Source organism: Pleurodeles waltl, chromosome 8 (genome assembly GCF_031143425.1).
Source record: "Pleurodeles waltl isolate 20211129_DDA chromosome 8, aPleWal1.hap1.20221129, whole genome shotgun sequence".
NCBI lineage: Eukaryota > Metazoa > Chordata > Amphibia > Caudata > Salamandridae > Pleurodeles > Pleurodeles waltl.
In genome coordinates this window covers 876,401,486-876,423,143 of record NC_090447.1, presented here as the reverse complement: position 1 = coordinate 876,423,143, position 21,658 = coordinate 876,401,486, and the positions used below count along the sequence as shown (strand labels likewise).

The following is a 21,658-nucleotide window of genomic DNA, read 5'->3' as shown; positions in this document are numbered from 1 at the left end:
AGTCGTGATAAAGGATTTTGCAAGAACCAAGCAAGACTGCAAGCAAAAACGTATGGATTCCTGACCTGAAGACCTGTGGAGAGGGCAAACCAAGTCCAGAAGTTGAAGAAGAGTCCAGGAAGGATAGGAACCCCTGTCAACCTAGAAGAAGGTGCAAAAGTGGATTCGCTGGGCAGAAGAAAAGTACAGAAGAGCACCAAAGAAGATAGCTGCATGTTCCTGCATGGTGCAGGTTGAGTTGCTGGATGCAGTCTGTTTGTGTCGCTGGATTCTGCCAACAAGCCTTGGTTCAAGCAAGTACGCGGTTTGAGTCAAAAAGAAGCTGCCTGGACCCAGTAGTGACCTGGGGTCTCAACTCAGACTGAGGAGACAGAGGGGGCTCTCAGCACATCAGAGAGCCCTCAGAAGACCAGGCAGCACCCATGGGAGTCCCAGAACACGGGGACAAAGAAGATGCAAAGTGCGGTCATTGCAGCACTACGCTGGAAGGTCCCACGCCGTCGGAGAGCAACTCAGGGAGCTGTGCATCACTAGATGGAGTGCTGGGGACCTGGGCTATGCTCTGCACGAAGAACTTTTAGAAGTGCACAGAAACCCAAGGAGCTGCAAAAGATGTAATGCACAGGGTTACTGTCGCAGCACGGGGAGGCAAGCTCTTACCTCCACCAAATTTGTTCCAGGGAGAATGTTCAGGAGACAAGTCCCAGAGTACTGGTTGTCATCACAGAAGGGTGCCTGCAGAAGCAGGGAAGTGACTCTGTCACTCCATAGGAGATTCCTTTGGTTCTTCTGGTGCAGGGTGAAGGCAGGCAGTCCTCAGAGCATTCACACCTTGGAAACTGTTGCAAATGCTCGCTGGCGTTGAAGTTGCAGGTCACAGGAGTCGTACTGGATAGTTTGTTGCAGTTACAGCGGTTCCTGGAGCAGTCTGAGTTTGTTCCGGCAGTCAGAAGCTGAAGCAGAGGATGCTCAGGAGTCTGGAGGAATCTTGCAAACCAAATCTGAGGAAACACCCAGAGGAGAGACCCTAAATAGCCCTGAGAGGGGGATTGGCTCCCTACCCAGGTATGCACCTATCAGGAGGGGTCTCTGACATCACCTGCTGGCACTCGCCACTCAGAGAACTCCAGAGGGTCCCCACACCTTGGAATCCAAGATGGCTAATGCCAGGGAAACTCTGAAGGAGCTCTGGGCACCACCTCTGGGGTGGTGATGGACAGGGGAGTAGTCACTCACCTTTCCTTTGTCCAGTTTCACACCATAGCAGGGACTGGGGTCCCTGAACAGATGTAGAATGGATTATGCAAGGAGGGCACTGTTTGTGCCCTTCAAAGCATTTCCAGAGGCTCTGGGAGGCTACCCCTCCCATGCCTGTAACACCTATTTCCAATGGGAGAGGATATAACACCCTTCTCCTAAAGGAAATCCATTGTTCTGCCTTCCTGGGATTGAGCTGCTCAATCACCGGGAGGGCAGAAACCTGTCTGTGAGGTGACAGCAGCTGGGGCTACAGTGGAAATCTCAGAGATCTGGTTTGGCAGTACTGGAGTCCATGGTGGAGCCCCCAGGGTGCATGGGATTGGCCCCCCAGAATTGGATTGGGGGACAATTCCATGATCTTAGACACCTCACATGACCATATTTGGAGTTACCACTGTGAAGGTCATATATGCATTGACATATATGTAGTGCACACTTATAATGGTGTCCCCGCACTCACAAAGTCTGGGGAATTGGCCCTGGTCAATGTGGGGGCACCTTTGATAGTGCAAGGGTGCCCTCACACATAGTCATTTTGCACCTAGCCTTCAGTAAATGAAGTTTAGACATATTGGTGACTCATAAGTTACTTAGTGCAGTGAAAAATGGCTGCGAAATAGTGTGTGCACTATTTAACTCAGGCTGCAGTGGCAGTCCTGATGAAAGGTTTGTATGAGCTCCTTATGGGTAGCAAAAGAAATGCTGCAACTCATAAGGATCTCCTGGAACCCCAATGCCCTGGGTACCTAGGTAGAATACACTAGGGACTTTTAAAGGGGGTCCAGTGTGGCAATCAGAATTGGAATATGGAGTTACTAAAATGTAGTGACAAATTTGGTAAGTAGAGAGCATAAGCATTGGAGTTCTGGTTAGCAGAACTTCAGTGACACAGTGAAGCATGCTGACAACACACATAGGTCACAAACTATGAGCACTAGGATCCCACTGAGACAGGCAAAACTATCTGACAAACACTCACAAACAGGCCAAAAATGAGGGTAACCATGCTAGAACGAGGCTACTTTCTCAGATCCCCTGTGTCCTCTCCCACCCTGTCTGTCCCCCACAAAGAACACAAATGCATGCACTCAGACACCCAAAGGCATCCACCTCACACACACACACTGCCCATGCACCTGCACCCAAGTCCAGCAGACATACACCTCCAACAACCACTCCCTCAACCTCCACTCCCATCCTTCCTCCCTTTTCCCACCCCACTGTCCCTAAGAAGCTTTTTCTTGCCCAACTTGACCTCTTCCTTCCCCTGTGCTACCTGTAAGAGCAGGGTCCTAACAACCCAGCCCAGAACCTCAGCCAAACAGTCCACGCGGACAGTGGAGGCACCTCCTAGTCGTGGAGGCAAGACAGTGAAGGACCCCACTCCACCAGCCAGGAAGGATAAGGATCCCACAACTCCTGCCATGAAGGGGAAGGAGCCTGCACCTCCTGCCATGAAGGGGAAGAAGCCCTTAACCCCTGCCATGAAGGTGAAGGATCCCGCACCTCCTACCATTAAGGGGAAGCAGCCCTCAACTCCTGCCATGAAGGGGAAGAAGCCCTCGACTCCAGCAGAGGCTGGCAGCGTGACACCACCATCACCAGTGGTCACTGCGCCCTCACCTCCAGCTGAGGCAGTGCAGTCAACTCCTTCTGCAGAGGCTGCACCTTCACCTGCTGAGGCAGTACCCCCCTTCTCCAGGAGAGGCTGCCCAGGAGACACCTTCACCTGCTGACACAGTGCAGCCCTCACCTCCAGCAGAAGCTGGCAGGGTGACACCACTATCACCAGTGGTCACAAAGCGCTCACCTCCAGCTGTGGCAGTGCAGCCCTCACCTACCTCCGAGGCTGCTCAGAAGGCACCTTCCCCTGCTGGCACAGTGCAGCCCTCACCTCCAGATGAGACAGTGCAGCCCTCACCGCCAGCAGAGGTCACGTAGTTCACCCTCCTGGGACCGCTGTACAAGAAGCCCCCTCCTGAATCAGTCAGCATGTCAACCACCTGAGAGACTGTGATTGTACACTCCCCAGCACAGAGAAATGGGCATGGAGCCCCACTCCCGAACCAATGGGCAAGTCACCCACCTGAAAGACTGTGACCATTTACTCCGCAGCACAGAGAAATGGGCATGGAGCCCCACTCCAGAACCAGTGGGCAAGTCACCCACCTGAGAGACTGTGACCTTGCACTCCCCAGCGCAAATAAATGGGCATGAAGCCCCCACCAGAACCAGTAGGCAAGTTCTGGGATTCAGCTGAGGTACCCTCCACCCCCTATCCCCCTGAGGTGCCTCCCTACTTGCAAACTGATGCCTCTGCAGAGTTCTGTGCAGATTATGTCAGGAAACATGATGGGCCTTGGACTGTGCTTATGGCCATGTGGGCCTTTTGTACCTTGGACTGGGTATTGGCCCTTTGTGGACATTTGTACATATTTATTTTGTATCCAATTGGTTCATTTGGTGACTGTTGCCATTCAATACATTCTCATTACTGCCTTCTTGTTTTCCTTCCATTATTATGCAGTGTGTCGTATACCATTGTTTTTCTTCTGCAGTTGGTTGTGTGTGTGAATGGTGTATGTTGTGCATGTGTGTGTGTCACTCTCCTTTTCCGCCTTCCCTCCCTTGTGTGCTAGGCGGCTGTACTCACATTGTTGTCTTTGTCGGCGTTGGTGTTCCAGGTGGAGCATGGTGTAGAAAAGCATTGGGAAGACTTGCAGATCCGGTTCCATGGCGGCATTATCCTTCTCTGTGTCTCTGATGGTGAGATTTTTGCCTTCTGTGCAGTGTTTCCGCCAGGCTTTTGATAGCATTGGTTCTGCCCCAGAAATCATGGCGTGTGCTGTGTCGTGATATGATGGGCAGTACTTTGTCTTCTGCCTGGCTGTTGATGGTGATTGCTGGCATGTGTGGTGTTAACGCCCTGGCGAATGGTGTGGTACATTGGTTGTCTATGGATGTTCTCACCACCATTGTCATAATTTGCCGGTAATTAACGCTGGCCTGTTGGTGGTATTTCCGCCACTTAATCACTCACCGCCAATGTCATAATGACCACCTAAGTATGTAAATTGTTTAATCAGTTTTAGTTTTTATGTATGTGTGTTTGTGTCTCTGTGTGAGAGTGAATGTGTGTTGTTTGTGTTTGTCTGTGTGTGTGTGTGTGTGTGTATGTGTGTAGAGCATCAAACAACATAAAAGGGGGGGCTAACAAAATACGGGAAGTTCAGAAACAAAATCCTGGTCCTGTGTATAGTGCTCCTGACAAACGTATAGTTCAAAAAGATATACACAGTTCCACTGTGAAGGTATGTATCTATAGGTCGCAAGTTCCTGGGAGTCAAAATATTTGAAGCAAGAGCCCTCACTCACCATTCGGTGACATGCTTCATCATAGGGCTATGCTCCTCGTCAGGCCGGCACTGCAATGCATGACGGGCCCCACAGGGGGCTCTTTGCCGGAGATCTTTTGCAAATGGTAAACAGCCGGTCAAAAAGAGTGCTGGTCTAGGATTGGTATGAAAAGAAAAGCAGCTAAAAGTGACTGGAGGTAAAACATAATTAATTGAGATGTCTGACCTCTGTCATGATTAAAAACAGGAGTTGAGGAGAAAATAAAACAAGGTCTAAACTCCCCAAAAAACCAAAAAGTGGTAGTAGTAGTCACTAAGGGCCAGATGTAGGTACGTGGCAAATTGCGACTTGCAATTTGCGAGTCAGAGCAACTCGCAAATTGCAACTCGCAATTCGCGATGCAGAAAGGTGTCTCAGACACCTTCTGCGACTCGCTATGGGGTCGCAAAGACCCACCTCATGAATATTCATGAAGTGGGTCGCAGTTGAGAGCCAGACTGGCACACTGCATAATAAAACTGATAGGGGTGTTGTGGGTCCACGTAATTGACTGGAGTGTATCCTCCACTGCAGTAAGGGTTGCCTCCTGTGGTATATTGGTGTATAATGCCTCCACGTCAAGGTATATCAACATGTCAGTGGTACCCGTATTATTGATATCTTCTAGTAAGATCAAAGTGTCTTTTGTGTCTTTCAAAAAAGTTGAGGTCTTTTGGACAATTGGTTGAAAAAAGAAGTCACAGAATTTGGAAAGGGGCTCCAAAAGAGATCCTATCCCTGACACAATAGGGCAACCAGGTGGAGCTGTGCCCTTGTGAATCTTTGGGAGACCATACAAATAGGGTACCCTGGGGTTTTTTGTATCCAAAAACTCTGCTTCTTGTTGAGTGATCCAACCAGCTGACTCTGCTTTGGTTATCATCCCATGAATCGTGCGTTGCAAACGAAAAGTGGGGTTGGTGAATATGCATTCATAGTATGTACCATCACTAAGAAGTCTGAGGCACTCTTGTCTGTAAAACATTGTATCAAGCACCACAATCGCAACCCCTTTGTCTGCAGGCTTGATGGTGATATCCAAGCAATGGGATAAAGAGTGAATAGCTGCCCTTTCCAATATAGATATGTTCTGAAAGGGATGAGGGGATCATAGATGCTGTACTTCATGACACACCGCCTTCTCAAAGGTTAGTATGGTGTGTAGAGCAAACACCTGCTTCAAACATCAAAAACAGGCTCCAGCACAGCTCGGGATCCAGCCTTCCGATTCATATTATTTGCGTGACCACAAAGTAATGTGAACCCGGCCTTTTTTTAACAAGCGGACGTCATATTGCAAACAACTTTGGACCATGACTATATGTAGCCATACATATATATTGTACAAAAGAAAATCATGCTGCACTCAGCAAACTGACACAGTTTGACATCATAAGCGGAATCGAGGTTACTAAACTCATGTCATGCGTAAGAGGAACCTTTAAATGAGTTATTTGATGTATTATGCTATAATGTTGAAGGTCAGACTTAAACAACTACCATGTTGGTTTACTGTGGACAATCTTTCATTTAAGATCACTTAACTCTTGTAAACAGGAATGGTTCTTCTTTTGTTTCTTCTAATCTTCCTCATTAGTCGGCTTTGAAACTGTTAACTACATGTCCCAGAATGCTTCATAACAGGCCAGTGGAACATAAAGGTATAAATAGTGACATTAAAGAAAGACTAGCCAACTGTAAACAAGAGCGCAAGGTCAAAATGCCTCGGTCAGTTGCCTGGACATGACATAAATGAATGTGTCAGTCCATTGAGTGCAGCGTGATTTTCTCCTGCAGTTGGAGACATACAGCCCGTCTCCCCATGCGTTGCATCAGTTGTCTGAGAGCTCCACTTACTGGACCATATTGTGTAAATATATATATATATATATATATATATATATATATATATATATATATATATATATATATAGTAAAAGCAAAAGAAGTAGTTGTGACCGAGGCCAAGCTGGGCCGAAATGCGTCTTGTGGTTCTGGTGAATAAAGGAGCACTTTTCAAACTCCCAGTGTGAGCGCTACTATTTCTTTTGCTTATACTGTGCATTTTTCCAACTAGCTGTTCTTCCAGTCTTCTGCTCTCCTTCCTGAACTGAAGTGGTCCCAGAACACCTGGCAGCATATATATATATATATATATATATATATATATATATATATACATTTATATATATATATATATATATATATATATATATATATATATATATATATATATATACTAGAGATTTTTAAAGAATTACATCAGATATAGTATGGGATTCTAATTATCATCTTGTTACCATAGATGTACTTTCTTTATATACGTCTATTGAACATGACATTGGCCTTCGGGCTTTAGCATTTTTTCCTACGACAAAGAAATATAAAAGAAACTAAACATTTAATGATGCTTTTGGAAATGGTTGAATTATGCCTACTTAATAATGTGTTTTTGTTCAATCATCAAATATACAAACAATTACGCAGTACGGCCATGGGAATTTCTCTATCTTCAAGTTATGAAAATCTAACTAGGGGATGGTGGGAAAGAGAAATAGCTTGGCAAGACACATATCAGGAAGATTTGAACAAAGTCATACTTTGGCTTTGATATTTAGACAATCTATTTTTAATATGGAATGGCATAAAAAGATTAATTCAATACATACTTTTGTACGTTGAGTCAAAATGATTGCGAGCTACAATTCAATTATGATATCAATGCAACAGAAATTAATTTCTTGGACATCAAAGTTTATGTGGAAAATGATCAACCAAATACAACCATGTATAGGAAAGAAACTGCTACAAACAGTTTTCTACATGGAACTAGCTTCCATCCAAAACCATTACTTAAAAGTATTCCTTTTGGAGAATTTTTAAGAAAGAGAAGGAATTGTTTAGATGATAAAGAAATAGAGAAACAATTTCAAAATGTAAATCAACAATTTCTTTGAAGAAAATATCGCAAATCACATATTGAACTAGGAATGCAAAAAGCACGAATCATCAACAACAGCTGAAAGTAAAAGGATCAAAAGGATTTTTTTTAAACATTGGAGAATTCTAAAAAGTGATCCTGATATAGCATCCATGATTGGAGACAAACCACAAGTTGCATATAGAAAATCGAGTTCAATCAAACACATACTGGTGAAAAGTCACTTTTCAATACAACCAAAGAAAAACTGGATGCATGAAAACTCAGTAAGTTTTTATAAATGTAACAACTGCAGAGCGTGTTCGATTGCCCATAATGTCAAAACCTTTAAAGACTATAAGGGAAAAGATGTCACCATTTCACAAAGAATAGCATGTAATAGCCAGTTTGTTGTTTATCTTATTGAATGTGAATGTGGATTACAATACATAGGAAGCACAATTTGCTCACTAAAGAAAAGGATTTTGGAAGATATAATGGCAATACAACACAAAGATCAAAGCTATGCAATAGTGAGACATCGTAATATAAATCATGTATCGGATTGGAAAAGTCTAAAGATTTTTTGGTTTGGCTCAGATCAATAGAAATGAATGCAGTGGAGATAGAACTCTCAAATTACGACAGTTGGAGAGTAAATATATCATCCAATTACGAACAAATGTTCCATTTGGGTTGAACATGGATGAGGAACTTCATCTACATATATAAGTGACATATGAATCAAAAGTGCAAGAGGACTAGAGTACCTTGGGTGTTTGTATTGGAACAATAATATTTAATTGAAACTCTTCCTCTTCCTTCCTTTCTCTTTTTTCCTTTCTTCTTTTTTACTTTAGATCATATTGAGTATCATACACAAATAAAGAGAAAATGAGGAAAGCACAATTTATGAAAAATTAAGAAAATTGCAAATATGTGGAAATCAATCGATGCAATAATATAATTATATGTAGCACTTAGACAATAGGATTTGAAAATTCCAATATTATCACATGTTCATTATGCAATGCAATATTAATATTGATTTAGTTATAATTATATGTATTTTGCAATATAAGTAAATGTTAATTTGATTGTTTAAACGCATGATAGCAGTTGATTGAGAATATATTGTAGGTGTTAGAATTATTGTTAGTGAATATATATTGCCACATATGTGTCATGTTATTTTATTTCAAACAGTTATTTTTAGTTTTTGCATATAATAACTACAAGGTCCAGAATGCCACATATCTATATGTATATATATATATATATATATATATATATATATATATATATATATATATAGATAGATATAGAGATATATAAAAATACAAAATACACATATAATACTCCTAGTTAACATAAAATAAAATGAAACAACATAATTCAACCCACATAATTAGTTAACCAGCACCTCCTACCAAATACACACAAATATGTGGTGACAACAAAAACCTCTACAAAGGCCTACAAATATCCTCTGGGGATGTGGGAACCCTAAATCTTAAGGTCATTAAGGACATTTTTCATAACTGAATAAAATCATTTGCTACCTCAAAAGGAACTTGCTCTGTAAAACATATAAATTAAAATTCTATTATAAAATCCCATTATAAAATTCTATATATGTATGTATATATATATGTGTGTCTGTGTGTGTGTCTCTCTCTCTCTCTATATATATATATATATATATATATATACACACACACACATAACCTAGTTGCTGAATGTCAAATTACGAGCCAGGTGGTTGGACCACCAGAGGACCACTGCCGCCACCACCAGGATCATGGTCCTGGGGGGGAGGCAGTGGCTGGAGTCGTGGTTAGCCATGGCGGTGCTGAGTCCAGTGCTGCCATGTTGATCATGAGTCCAGTTTCCTCCAGCATTTTCATAATGGGGGCACTGCCATGAAAAGGCTGGCAGAAGGCTAGTACTGAGGGCCAAAAGGTGGCCCTTGCATTGCCCATAACCATGTTGTGGGCAGTGCAGGAACCCCTTGCCCAGCCCCCCCAGAATGAACACTGTCTGCTATGGCATTCTGAGGGAGCTAGAGCACTCTCTGTGCGATCAAGTTGGCTTCGCCTCAACGGTTTCCACTAAGTTGATTTTAGAGGTTTCTGCCAGTCAGCCACTGGAAACCCTGTAATCGGCCAAGGGGACACTGCCAGCGCCACGGCGGTCTCCTCTCCACAGGGCTGGCGGGTCGGCAGTCTGTCCCCCAACCTTATAATGACCCTCAGTTTCTATAGAAAAAGAGCTTGTTGACTTGCCTATATCTTAGGCACCGGTTAACGAATCTTTACAAAATCTTCCCAAAAAAATCAACGCTCAAGTAAGCTACTGTTTGGAACGGTTCGGGTGATCTGTCAATCAGGCGCCGAAAAAAAGGGGGGGGCCCAAAACACTTTTTCCCTATGCAATTTTTGTATGGATTTTGAACAGCAATAGCGCCTGAACCACTGGATGGAATTAAACCAAATATGGCAGAACAGTAGCTCTTGGTCCAGAAAGCAACCTTTTTGTTATTTGGTGTAATTTCATTCAGTAGATTTTGAGAAATTAAAGAAAATTCAAATTTGTATAAAGCGATTTTGTGTTGAGATCTGATTGACTGACAACACTTCACCAAGGAAGTGTTGACAGCCATGTTGGGAATCGGCTTCAGCCGAGTTCCAAGAAAAAAGATTTAAAAAAAAAAGAAATGGGCCAGTGTAGGAACACCAAGACCCCTTACCTCCAGGGCAAAAAATATTTTATTTAAATGTTTTGGCTTGAGTCATCAAAATATTTAAAAAAACAAGAGTGGGATTCTGCGATTCTTTCAATGCAGCATCCGGGTGGGCCAGGTCCTGGGGCATTTAAATTTTGAATGCAGGGGGGCTTCCTGGCCACCTGCAGCCCCATAGACCACCACCTCCCAGGGCTTTAAACTAAATCAATGCACCTCCCTAGGGCTTTAAAGTAAATTAATACGGGGGCGTGCACCCTCCTGCAGCCCCGGGGACCGCCACCTCCCTGGGGCAAAGACAGCAGTGAATGAAGGGGTCTGTGCAGGCCCCCTACAACCCCAGGGATCACCACCTCTCTGGGGCAAAGATTTAGTGGTGTGCGGAGGGGCTCATGGCCTCCCCACAGCCACGGTGACCACCACCTCCCCATGGCAAAGATTTAGTTGTGTGCGGGGACCACATGGCTTCCCCCAGCCCTAGGGACCACCAACTCCCTGGAGCAAAACTAAACAATGAGGGAGTCCGTTTTGAAGCCCAGGGGACCACCACCTCCCTGGGGCAATACACGCTGGAGGGGTGTAGTGAAGCCCCCCTTTAAGGAGCCAATGAGGACCCTAGGGACCGCCACCCCGCAGGGCCAGCTCCTGCTATGTCCCAGGTTGTCCACCCCTGGGACATAGCTGTTTGCTTTTGCTTGGTAAACTAAAGCAAACAATGTCCACTTTCTACCAGCAGGAGCTGTCAAACAGCTCCAGTTGGAAGAAAGCATAGTTTTCATCTGTTTCCCTGCACACAAATATGTGTGCAGGGAAACAAATGAAAACATTGCTCCCACAAGCAGGGAGCTGCTATTTCAATCAGCTCCCTAGTTGTGGGAGCAATGCTGGCTCCCGCAGGGTGCGATGAGCAGGATAGGACCGCAGAGGTCTTGAGGCTCCCCCCCCCGGTATTCTCACTCTCTCTCTCTCTCTTCCATTACATAATGGGATGGAAGAGAGAGATTGTTATTGCAATAGTCTCTCCATACAATGACTTCAATGACTCAGACAAGCAAGATGTTTAGTAAGAATGTTATAGTTACTTTTTGAAGGACAGCACACCATGGACGGCATTGGCCTAATGGTAAAGCTCTTGGATTGTTACCCAGTAGGCTGAAGGCTCAAATCATTGCATCTCATGGCAGTGTGTCTGTTTATTTTTCAGTTTTTTTTACTGTTAAACATTCCTAGTGATGTAACATTGAAGTCTTTTTCCACTCAAAATCTTTAGGTTAAATGTCATAGCTAAGTCTGGACACCACATTCTAATGAGTCACATTTGGCCTAGTGGTTAAGGTCTTAGACTCGTACACTGAAGGTTGAGGGCACAAGTGTATGTGTGTCAGTGGTCATTTCCCTGAGTCCCTGGGGCCAAAATCGCCCGGGGTAGGGGGACCGCATGGCCCTCACTCCCCACCCAAAAAAATAATAATTTGAAGGCTGGGCCCTGGGGGATTGGGTCCCTGGGGTTGAAATTTGCTGCGTGAGGGGGGGTCCATGCGGACCTGTGGTATTCTGCCACTCGGCATGGCAGAGGGCCATATACAGCATGGGGTTGGGTGGTTAAGGGGGTTGACCACGGGGTCTGCCCTCAGGCTTAAGTATTGGACTTTGTAGGGGTAAAATGTACTCATCCCAGTCCAATCTGTGCAACAGTAGGAAAAGTGCTGGACTTTGTAGGAGTAAACGTTTACTGTTCCGATTCCAAACAGTGCAACAGTAGGGAAAGTGTTAAACTCCAGAGAGCCTAATTTTACTATTCCTACTGCACATTACACATTGAAAGAAAAAATATCAAACTTTGAATGTAAAAATAATTTCTTAATTATTACTTAACATGATATATATATATATATATATATATATATATATGTGAGAGCTACTAGTTCTTTTGCTTATACTGTGCATTTTTCCTACTGGCTACTCATCCAGTCTTCTGCGCTCCTTCCGGAAGTGGTCCCAGAACACCCGGGAGCATATATATCTATTACTTTTGTCAACTATATTGTTTACTCAATATTATGTCAATTATCCCCTTTGACTAAAACTTTGCGAGGGTGGCATTTTGCAGCTTAGGTACTTGGAAGAGATGGGCTGAAAAGGCAGTGAGAAACTGAGTTTTTAAAGCTTTTTTTTAATTTTTAATTGAGTTTAAATATGGGTAACTGTGCCTACCATTTGCAAATCACAGAGGCACAGCTTTATATCTTGTGTTTTTATTACTATATGTTGTTATGTACTTTGACAAAACAATTACAATAATTTAGTAAGGTGGTCGCTTGAGGAACATAATACCCTAACACAGAAAGCAGTGTTTACTGGGTGTATAACTAATTATTTCCTGATGGGAGTGGGAGAGCTATAGGTTAATCCTTGATTTATTCCGGATGATTTAGAATGGTTTACGACAATAGGGTGGGGGAGTCAGATTTTGCTGCTACAGATCGGTACAGTTGTACACTAATGAGGTTTGTGGTATTCTCACAGATTATGCTGTGCCCATTTCATTCCATTTTGCCTGATTTTCTAATTCATTAGTTCTCTTTCCCCAACAAACAATGACCTAATCCCACAGGTGGGCTAATGCTCCTCTCTATAATCACTGCTTCTCTTCCCTATGGCCCATAGCCCATTTCCCAATAATTTTGAGCAACCTGTTCATGGAGGGGAATAGGTGATTGCAATGCTGTTGCAATAATGGTATTGGTGATTAACAGCACCACGTTTAAGAACCTTTTACATGTTTTCCTTGTTTTTGGATGGAGAACGAGACCCAGTAAACAATAGTACGGGGTAAACAAAGCTGGCATATCTAATATGACCATAGGATAGTTTGTGACCTCTTCCCAAAAACATCCTATGATGGGACATAACCATACCATGTGAAACTAAGATTAATGTTATTGCACTTGGGGCAGGTTGCAGAGGTCAGGTTAAAGATGCAGTTGATTCAGATAGGTCCTATGCAGTTAGTTAAATTGCATATACCTGTGGTGATTTGGTACAATAAATATCACCAAAAACAATTGCTATCTTATTTAGGCATTAGGAAAGGCCACTATGTGCCATTAGTGATATATCTGCTTTTTCTGTTGTTCTAGGAACTACTTTGTTAAGGGAATGTAATCCACTGATCACCTTGGTATAGAATAGTATCTCTTTTCATTCTTCTGGTTGTCAAGTTTTCCATTGCAGACAATCAACATATGTACAACGTTAGCAATATTTTCAAACGTTTTCCCTGAAAAGGAATCTCTTCCTCCACACAAATCTAATGATTGTGTCCTTGACTTAGTTCCTGAAAGGATATATTAGACACTATACATCCCATGTGGTGGCACAAGTATTTTGTGTTGCTAAAGTTCATAATGAATTAAGAAACTGTATAGACTATGGAGAACTGCACGCAATAACCTTCAAAAATTGACATCCTCTATTGCTTATTTCTGTTCTACATGATCAACACCGTCAAGCTATGTGGCTCAAAAAACTTGATTTAAGGGGGGCCTTTTATCTTATGAGAAGTAAGGACGGAGAGGAGTCAAAAACAGCATTCAATACCAAATATGATCACTGTGACTGTCTTGTAATAACACTGACGTTTTGTGAATTAAATCAGATTTTGCAAACTACTCTATGTACTAATGGATTGATTTGCAAACTCACCTTTTGAAGTGGGTGGCAAATTGACCTACCTCTTAAATACTGATGCAGTAGGTCACAAACTGTGACTCACTCGATTGGATGTCACCACAAGGATGGTGGCCTGCTGGGGTCAGCAGCCCACCATATCTGTGATCGCATTTAAATAAAGCACATTTTTCCTCAAAAACAGCGGATTTCTTTTTTTTTAAAGGCAATGGGTGTGCATTTAAGAAAAAAAGTATGTTTTAAATAATGTTTGTTTATGAGTTGGCAGTGGTGCATTGGACAACTACCTAATATCTAACAAACTTTTTATTTTCATTCATAGGCATGGGTTTCCAAAGGGGCTACTTCTGCTTTGCAAATAGGCTATCACCTCCTTTGAGGAGAGGGTAGCCTATCAATAGTGTGCAGCTGAAACTTTGCAACTGAAATTATAGTTGCAAACTATTGATATACAGCATTGTGTATTAGAATTTGGAAGGGTAGCCCTAAACATGCATCTTTCAAATTGTAATTCGTAATGCATTTCTAAACCGTTTTTGTGAGTCAGCAAGTAGTCACTGAATCGCAAAATGGGTTTAGTATAATTGTATAAGTTATTTAGCAGCCGCAAACCTTGTGATATAGGACATTGCAGGCTTTGTAACTACTAAATGACTTTGTACACCTGTTCCTAATATCTTATGTTATACATTCAAAGTGTTTGCTGTAGCATATTTGGATGGCATTTTCATTTTCTCATCTACATCAGAAGATCTTAAAAAACATGTATGAGAGGTGGGGGGGCATAGCTTGCTAGCAAAGATGGCGGACGCGGTTTAGCGCAGCTTCCCTCCTCACTAAGAATGGCACTAGACCGGATAGAAGTGCTGGAAGACCATGCCGAGGATGTAGAAGGGCACACAGGAGGAAGAACATCCGTGTTATAGGCCTCCCAGAGGGTGTGGAAGGCTCAGATATGGTCGCATAAATTGAGACCTGGCTTCGGGGGCTGGTACCAGAGGGTTCGCTGACACCTTTCTTCTCTGTTGAGCATGCTCACAGGGTACCTATGAGGGGCCGGCCACCAGGAGCGAGCACTCGCCCCTTCTTGCTATGTCTGTTTCACTATGCGGACAGAGATATTATTCTGCGTACAGTGAGATCGTTCCCGGCAATCCAAGTGGATAACGCTCAAGTTATGATGTTCCCAGACTATACCATTGCCGTACAAAAACAACATGCCTCATTCTTGTCTGTGAAGTGCAGTGCAAGCTCCAGGCCCTTAGCCTGAGGTACTCCCTCCTCTTCTCCTCCAGGCTTCGAGTGAACTGATAGAAAAACACACTTTTTAAACACCCCGGAAGCCACCTGGGAATGGCTGGAGTCAATAGACCTGATCACTCAGCAGGACACTGAATCCGAAAGACCTTCAATGCGGGGTCTGAGGCCCCATAGGTGGAGAAATAGCAAATGGCATGGGGCTCCCACGACAGACATAAGCCATGCTCCAGATCTAGAACAGATTATACAGGAGAGACGTTGTGCCCTACAAACTGCACCAGCTATCAGTGTCCCATCAGCCACCTCAGAAGTAGACGCACAGCTGACAGATTCTGATGGTAACAATGGCTCCTTTCTTGAAATGTCTTCTGAAGGGGGGTCCTCTGCCTTTCCTACAGTGACGCTGCAAATGGCGGATGACCTACTTTGAGCTCACTTAATTGCTGCACACGGGTCACTCAACTGGACATTCCATTGCGACATTGCCTTTTGTGGTGATTGAAAGACCAAACCTCACTACGTCCCGGTTCTACTCACCTGTGAACTTATTGTTCTGACCTGGCCTGTGTCTCTGCGCCTCTGCCGCTTTCCATTGCCAATGATTGATGTTCAGTCTGCATACTATCCCTTGTCTCCTACACTGAATGATATGCACTGGCCCATTGGCCGCCCATACCCATGCTGCATTAGGGGTCCCGTCCTTGAGCTTATTGGGTACCATACACCCTCTCCACACCACCCCAATACCCCTACTTGTGGGTACTGTCTCCACGCACGCCACACAGGTGTCTTGATTGTTTGGGCAGATACCAGTTGTCCCTCTGCTCTAATGGTATTTTATCATGTTATCTTTTCGACAGTTGTTGGTTTTAAACTGTGTTTGTTTCCGAATGGAGACGGGATTCCCCCTGTCCCACTCCCCTCCCTCTCCCCCCTAGGATGTCCCGCTGCTGATCACGTGAGACCCCGCATCTCTGGGAGTGGACATTTGAGGCATTACCGAGCCACTGACACATTATGAATCTTACTACCATTCTCACATGAAATGTGTAAGGCATACACTCGCCTGCACGCAGATATTCCATACACTCATATCTTAAAAGACACTCGATTCACGTTTTTATAGGAGACTCACTTTGCACAGGCAGAAATTGCAGCGGCGCTAGTGAGGGCAGCTGTTTGCAAGAAATCACTCCTCCTAGACCAGAGGGGCCCTTGTCTGGATCAGACCTGGCACTCCATTTGTGGCTGATGATCATGCCATTGATACATATGGGCGCTATGTACTGGTGCGTGGCCGCCTGGTCGGCTGAGCCATGGTGTTAGGGTCCATTTACGCTCCGAATACAGACCAGGCCTCCTTTCTCAACACGTTATCCGGCCCCCTCTCTCGTTGGAGCAATCTTCCTTGGCTGATAGGGGGTGACTTTAATAGTGTGAGGATCCAGATCTGGACCGTTCTTTACCATCACTGCGTACTGTGCCTACCATGGTGGCTGCGTGAGAGCTGTGTACCTGGCTCCAAAGTTGAAATCTGAAAGATATATGGCACCAACGTAATGCTGATACAAGGGTCTACTCCTTTTACTCACCACGCACTAATTACATGTCCGACTTGACAGGATATTGTGCACAGCTAACTTTAGCACCACAGTACTAAGGACTGGCTTTTTAGGCCGCACTCACTCTGATCACAATCTGCAGCTTATGCAACTAGGATGGGACACTTCCCCTACATCTATTCCCACCTTGTGGCTCCACCCGGAGCTATTACAAGATGCAGTATTCAGGGCATCACGAGATAGAATGATTCCCGAATACTTTGAACACAACAATGGCACAACATCCTCTGGCCTTGTTGAATGTGATGCAATTAACGTCTCTGTCAGGGGGCACTGCATGGGCATGCAGTGGAATCTTTGCAAATCTATTGAATGCGACCTGACTCGAGTGGAGAGATCCCTGATATTATATGAACAAAATGCTGCACAATAACCCTCAGCAACTTACCGGTTATCTACTGCCAGAGCAGAACATACATCCTCATTGGAGAGGCTGCACTGCCTCAACTATGCAGCCTACTCGGTGTGCACGCATTCCATGGCCGACTGGTCAGTCAAGCTGCTGGTCTGGCTCATTCGTCAAGACCAGGATCGCGTTCCTATCGTGGAGCTTCGCTCGGCAGTAGGGGACGTACTCCACACCCCATGACATACACGCCGAGTTCACATGACACTACGCAGCACTTTATCCCCCCTCTGCGGAGCTGGACGTGATAGCCTATGATGAACCTTTCTCCCTGACCCCTCTACCCCAGCTGACACCTGACCAACAGGAGGAATTGGAGGCACCCCTAACGCTGCCTGAGGTGCAGGATAACATACTTGCCTTGGCTGCAGGAAAAACCCCGGGCCCTGATGACCTCCCTTCTGACTTTTATAAATCGTTCTCGAAGGTGCTCGTGCCTCGCCTTCTCCGTCTTTATGAGGAGGCACTACAAGAGGCATCCTTGCCTGCATTGTAACAGGAGGCACTGATGGTATCGCTCCCCAAGTCCGGCAGAGACCCAACGAGTTGGGCTCTGACAGACCGCTAGCAATGCTCAATACTGACTACAAAATTCTGGCCAAGGCCCTGGCGTCGCGCCTGGCGCCTCTGGTACCTCAGCTGATTCACCCTGACCAGAATGGCTTTGTACCAGCCCGAGACACTTACCACAACATTAGGTGCTTATTCAGAGTCATGAGGTATTCAACACAAAAATGGCCTCGCGCAGGATGTCTGGTGCTTGATCTGGAGAAGGCCTTTGATTCCTTAGAGTGGTCCTATCTGTTCCAGTCCCTAAACCGATTCAGCCTTGGTACCCATTTCCTGCACATGGTGAAGCTGTTCTGTACCCAGCCCCAATCCAGGGTAAAAATTGGAACAATCACCTCTGCACCCATTGATGTGGGCAGGGATTCTCAACAAGGCTGTCCCCTCTCACCACTGTTATTTTCTCTGGTGATGGAGCCCCTGGCGGCGGAACTTCACAGGAGGTGGGAGACTTGGAGTATCCCACTAGGTGATGGCACACATACCATATCTTTATACCTTAAGGACATTTATAATGTCATTGATGAAATTGCGAATATACAGCACTGATTTGCTAATCTCTCTGGATTAAGAGTTAACTGGACAAAATCATGCCTCTTTCCCTTCAACCCTGACTTGCCAGACCCGCACCTACAACTTTCTGGGGTTCATAGCCCCTGGCAGCCTAGAACGTTCAGATACCTGGATATCCACATTTCTGAAGTTGGGATTTCATTGAAACCGTTGAGAACATCTACATGAGTGAATATGGGCTCCCTGCGGTCATAGGAGGGCAAAGGCTGTAGCAGACTTCCCTTGACAAGGACTGAAGGTTATGCGCTTACCCTGGTCCCAGATGTTAAAATGCTTCCTGGGCAGCTAGCCAGAAAACCTCAGGTCTCTGTTACAGATGGAATCTGTCACCATGCCCTACACAGGTCCTGTAATGCAACTGGACTGTTCTATCAACCGTGGGTTCATAGCTCAGGTGCAGATTAGCAGCAACAGCATTTCCAGAGTCTTTTGGGCCTTGGACCCAGTCCTGGCCAGGGAGATGTTACACAGAACCTCCTTGGATATAGAGAAAATGTTGAACACTGGGCTGCACACAAGTATGTATACTTTTTGATGGCCAGGCTTGGCTGTAGAGGTGATCTGTAGCTTTCAAAATTATTTGGTGTCCCTTCAGTAATAGGGGAAATGTCCTCAATGTGACCAGCTCATGCCCAGATTATTTAGCACATATGCCCCTCCTGAGCCTTTTTGGACTGGCTTAAATGAACTGTGTATTGGGCAAGAATAGATCTGGGGTTGTTTTTCATCTTGAGGAAGAAATAATGTCAGTAGGCAGACAAGAGAATGTATACATGCAGGCTCCTAGCCTGATCGGAGCTTGGTCAGCATCACTAAGCTAATCATCATCTTGTGGTGCATTCAAAAGTGGAGCTCAATCAATGCCACAATTCACTTGACCAGACACACATGCAAAACCACACAAATATCAACATAGCACACATACGTGTACATGCAGCATCCATACATGTCCCAGGCATGTTAGAGGCCAAGGACCATGGTTATGGGAGATTGCATAGACTTTCAATGTAAATAGCCAGTAGACTTTCTCTATAAAATATTGTGCATAAAAAGGCCTTTCCCCTTGACTATAGATAAATCTGTCACCAGTCTTCCATAGCCTGGATTAGAGGGATAGCAGTCAGACAGTCCGATGGTCAGGCCACCAAAGACAAAAAGAGATCCTTAAATTTCAGCAAACAGGATATCCGTCACTGTTGTGACAAAATAACCTGTCCGCCGAGTTCTAAATGCTATGGGATTTAGATTTCAGCGGACAGGATATCAAGGACCAAGGTGTCTATAGTAGATGCATTTACATATAGTAGGCACTTCTAGGGTAAGAAATCATTGTTGTTTCCTTATTTCTGTAGCCAAGTAAACTATTTTATCTTCCAAAATGAATCCTCTAAAACCTAAACCGACAGATGAGTTTACAGCACCCATATCATTTTGGAATATGGGTGTAAGAAGACTTCTCAAATAAGTGAAATTAATGTAAATTTAAAGATTTGCAAACAACCTCAATGCATTCAAATGGACCTTGCAGTTCAAGCTTTAAATATATACTTTTCATAAGTTAAATGCACATCAAGTCCAGGGTTGCATAAATAAAGTGAGAGTTCACCTTTTCCACAAATATCCCAGCAGTACAAACAGGAGTGTGAGAAAGATTGAACAGGTGGTCACTATGATCCAGGGCTCCATATCATCCTCTAAACAAAATATATGAAATAACATTTATAAGGCTACATTTAGATATATGTTAGGCAACATAAGCATGCAGACAACTCAAAACTATATTTCTGTAAGTCCTTTTCATATTGTTATATCAACTGTCTGATTTTTCTTCCTCTGGAGAATAATACAAAATGGAGGCTTATCACATTACACTTGCACAAATACAATATATCAACAGTGTATTTTTAAGTTTCGATACAGATGCAGGCCTATGTGACTCAAAATCTAATTTCCCAAAATGGCAATGTATTTGATATGTGGCCAGATCACTTTTCAAACTCATTCTTTACAATCTAATTTTATAAACTGGCCTGATCAATAACTACAGGAAAACTGGCAAAGAGGAGATGAGCCAATTAATGATGACCAGGTCTCGGAACTGGCTTTAGACTTAGAAGTTCCTTGTATGACAATATTTTTTGGTGCCATGGCCCCCAATAACCTCCATCTCTACAGGTTCCCTCCCTACCACCTTCCAATAGTACCACTCATCACTCCACAGCCCTTGCTCACGTGCATTTCTTTTGTTTTGTAGCACTATTCATACCAACCCTAGGATGTCAGAGTACTTTACATCACATAGACGTTGTGCAGAGTCAATGAATCTTAAGTATATAAATCATTCTATTGGAATGTTACACAAAACTATGAGGACTATTGGTCTGTGGTCTGCATGGTGCAAGTTCTTTGCAGCAAGCATATTAACCTTCTGCACTACTTTATGATGCGTCAAAACTGCTACTAGATAAAACTTCATCTCTCTCTAGCAGAAACATCTTTCTTCAGCAGAAACATTAATCACCTTTGTGATTTAGAATTTTTATTGCTGCCTGAAAACTGCTGGATATGAAAGTAAACAACAGGTGCTTTTAAAACCAAAGGTTATTTCTGAACTCTCCATATCTCCTATTAGTGCCAGGAGAGGCTCTGGTGGCACCGCCCTAAAGCCGGTTCTGTCAGGGCTGGGGAATCAAAAACAGCCCTGGCAAAAAGGCTCAAATCAGCCTTCCCCCTCCTTCTCCTCCTTCTGTCTCTTTTATTTCATCCATCCAGTCCCTCTCTCCTCTCCTCTCTGTTTTCTTCCTCTCTGAACTAATTCTCTCCACCTCCCTCCCTCCTTCTGTCTCTTGAAGCCTTCCTGTATCTGCAATGGCTCACTGGGCCAATGCTCTATAGAATAAAATGCCAGTCTGGCCCTTGTGATCATGTGTGTTTGTGTGTGTGTGCATGTGTGTTTCTGGGCTGCTCTCTAGGATGTGTATTATCATCCATCTGTTACTTTACCTAGTAAGATCAAAGGCAGATTTGCTAAGTTCAAAGACAAGTATCTTGTAAGCTCTTTTGATTGTTGACCCCAATTAAGTCTGCCTAAAGTATTGCAAGTAACCTTTATGTCAAAGGCTACCTGAGGGTGGAAGAGTGCCTCTCCGTCCATCAGTGAGAATAAAAAATGAGGATGAGGGTTAGGTTACTTTTCTTTGATACAAGAAAGGGAAGAACAA

At 44.0% G+C, this 21,658-nt stretch overlaps 1 protein-coding gene across 4 annotated transcripts in view; it reads right to left on the bottom strand.

Moving 5' to 3' along the window:
- The window catches only part of LOC138250365 (interleukin-5 receptor subunit alpha-like), a 318,270-nt gene that overhangs the window by 18,671 nt on the left and 277,941 nt on the right, over nucleotides 1-21,658 (bottom strand). For 3 of the 4 annotated variants that reach the window (XM_069205163.1, XM_069205164.1, XM_069205162.1), the window contains one exon: nucleotides 20,044-20,131. In XM_069205163.1, the coding sequence (XP_069061264.1) occupies nucleotides 20,044-20,131 (88 nt within the window). Of the gene's footprint in view, nucleotides 1-8,346; nucleotides 8,431-20,043; nucleotides 20,132-21,658 lie in introns of all 4 variants that reach the window. The other variant, XM_069205165.1, reaches the window with a different exon arrangement.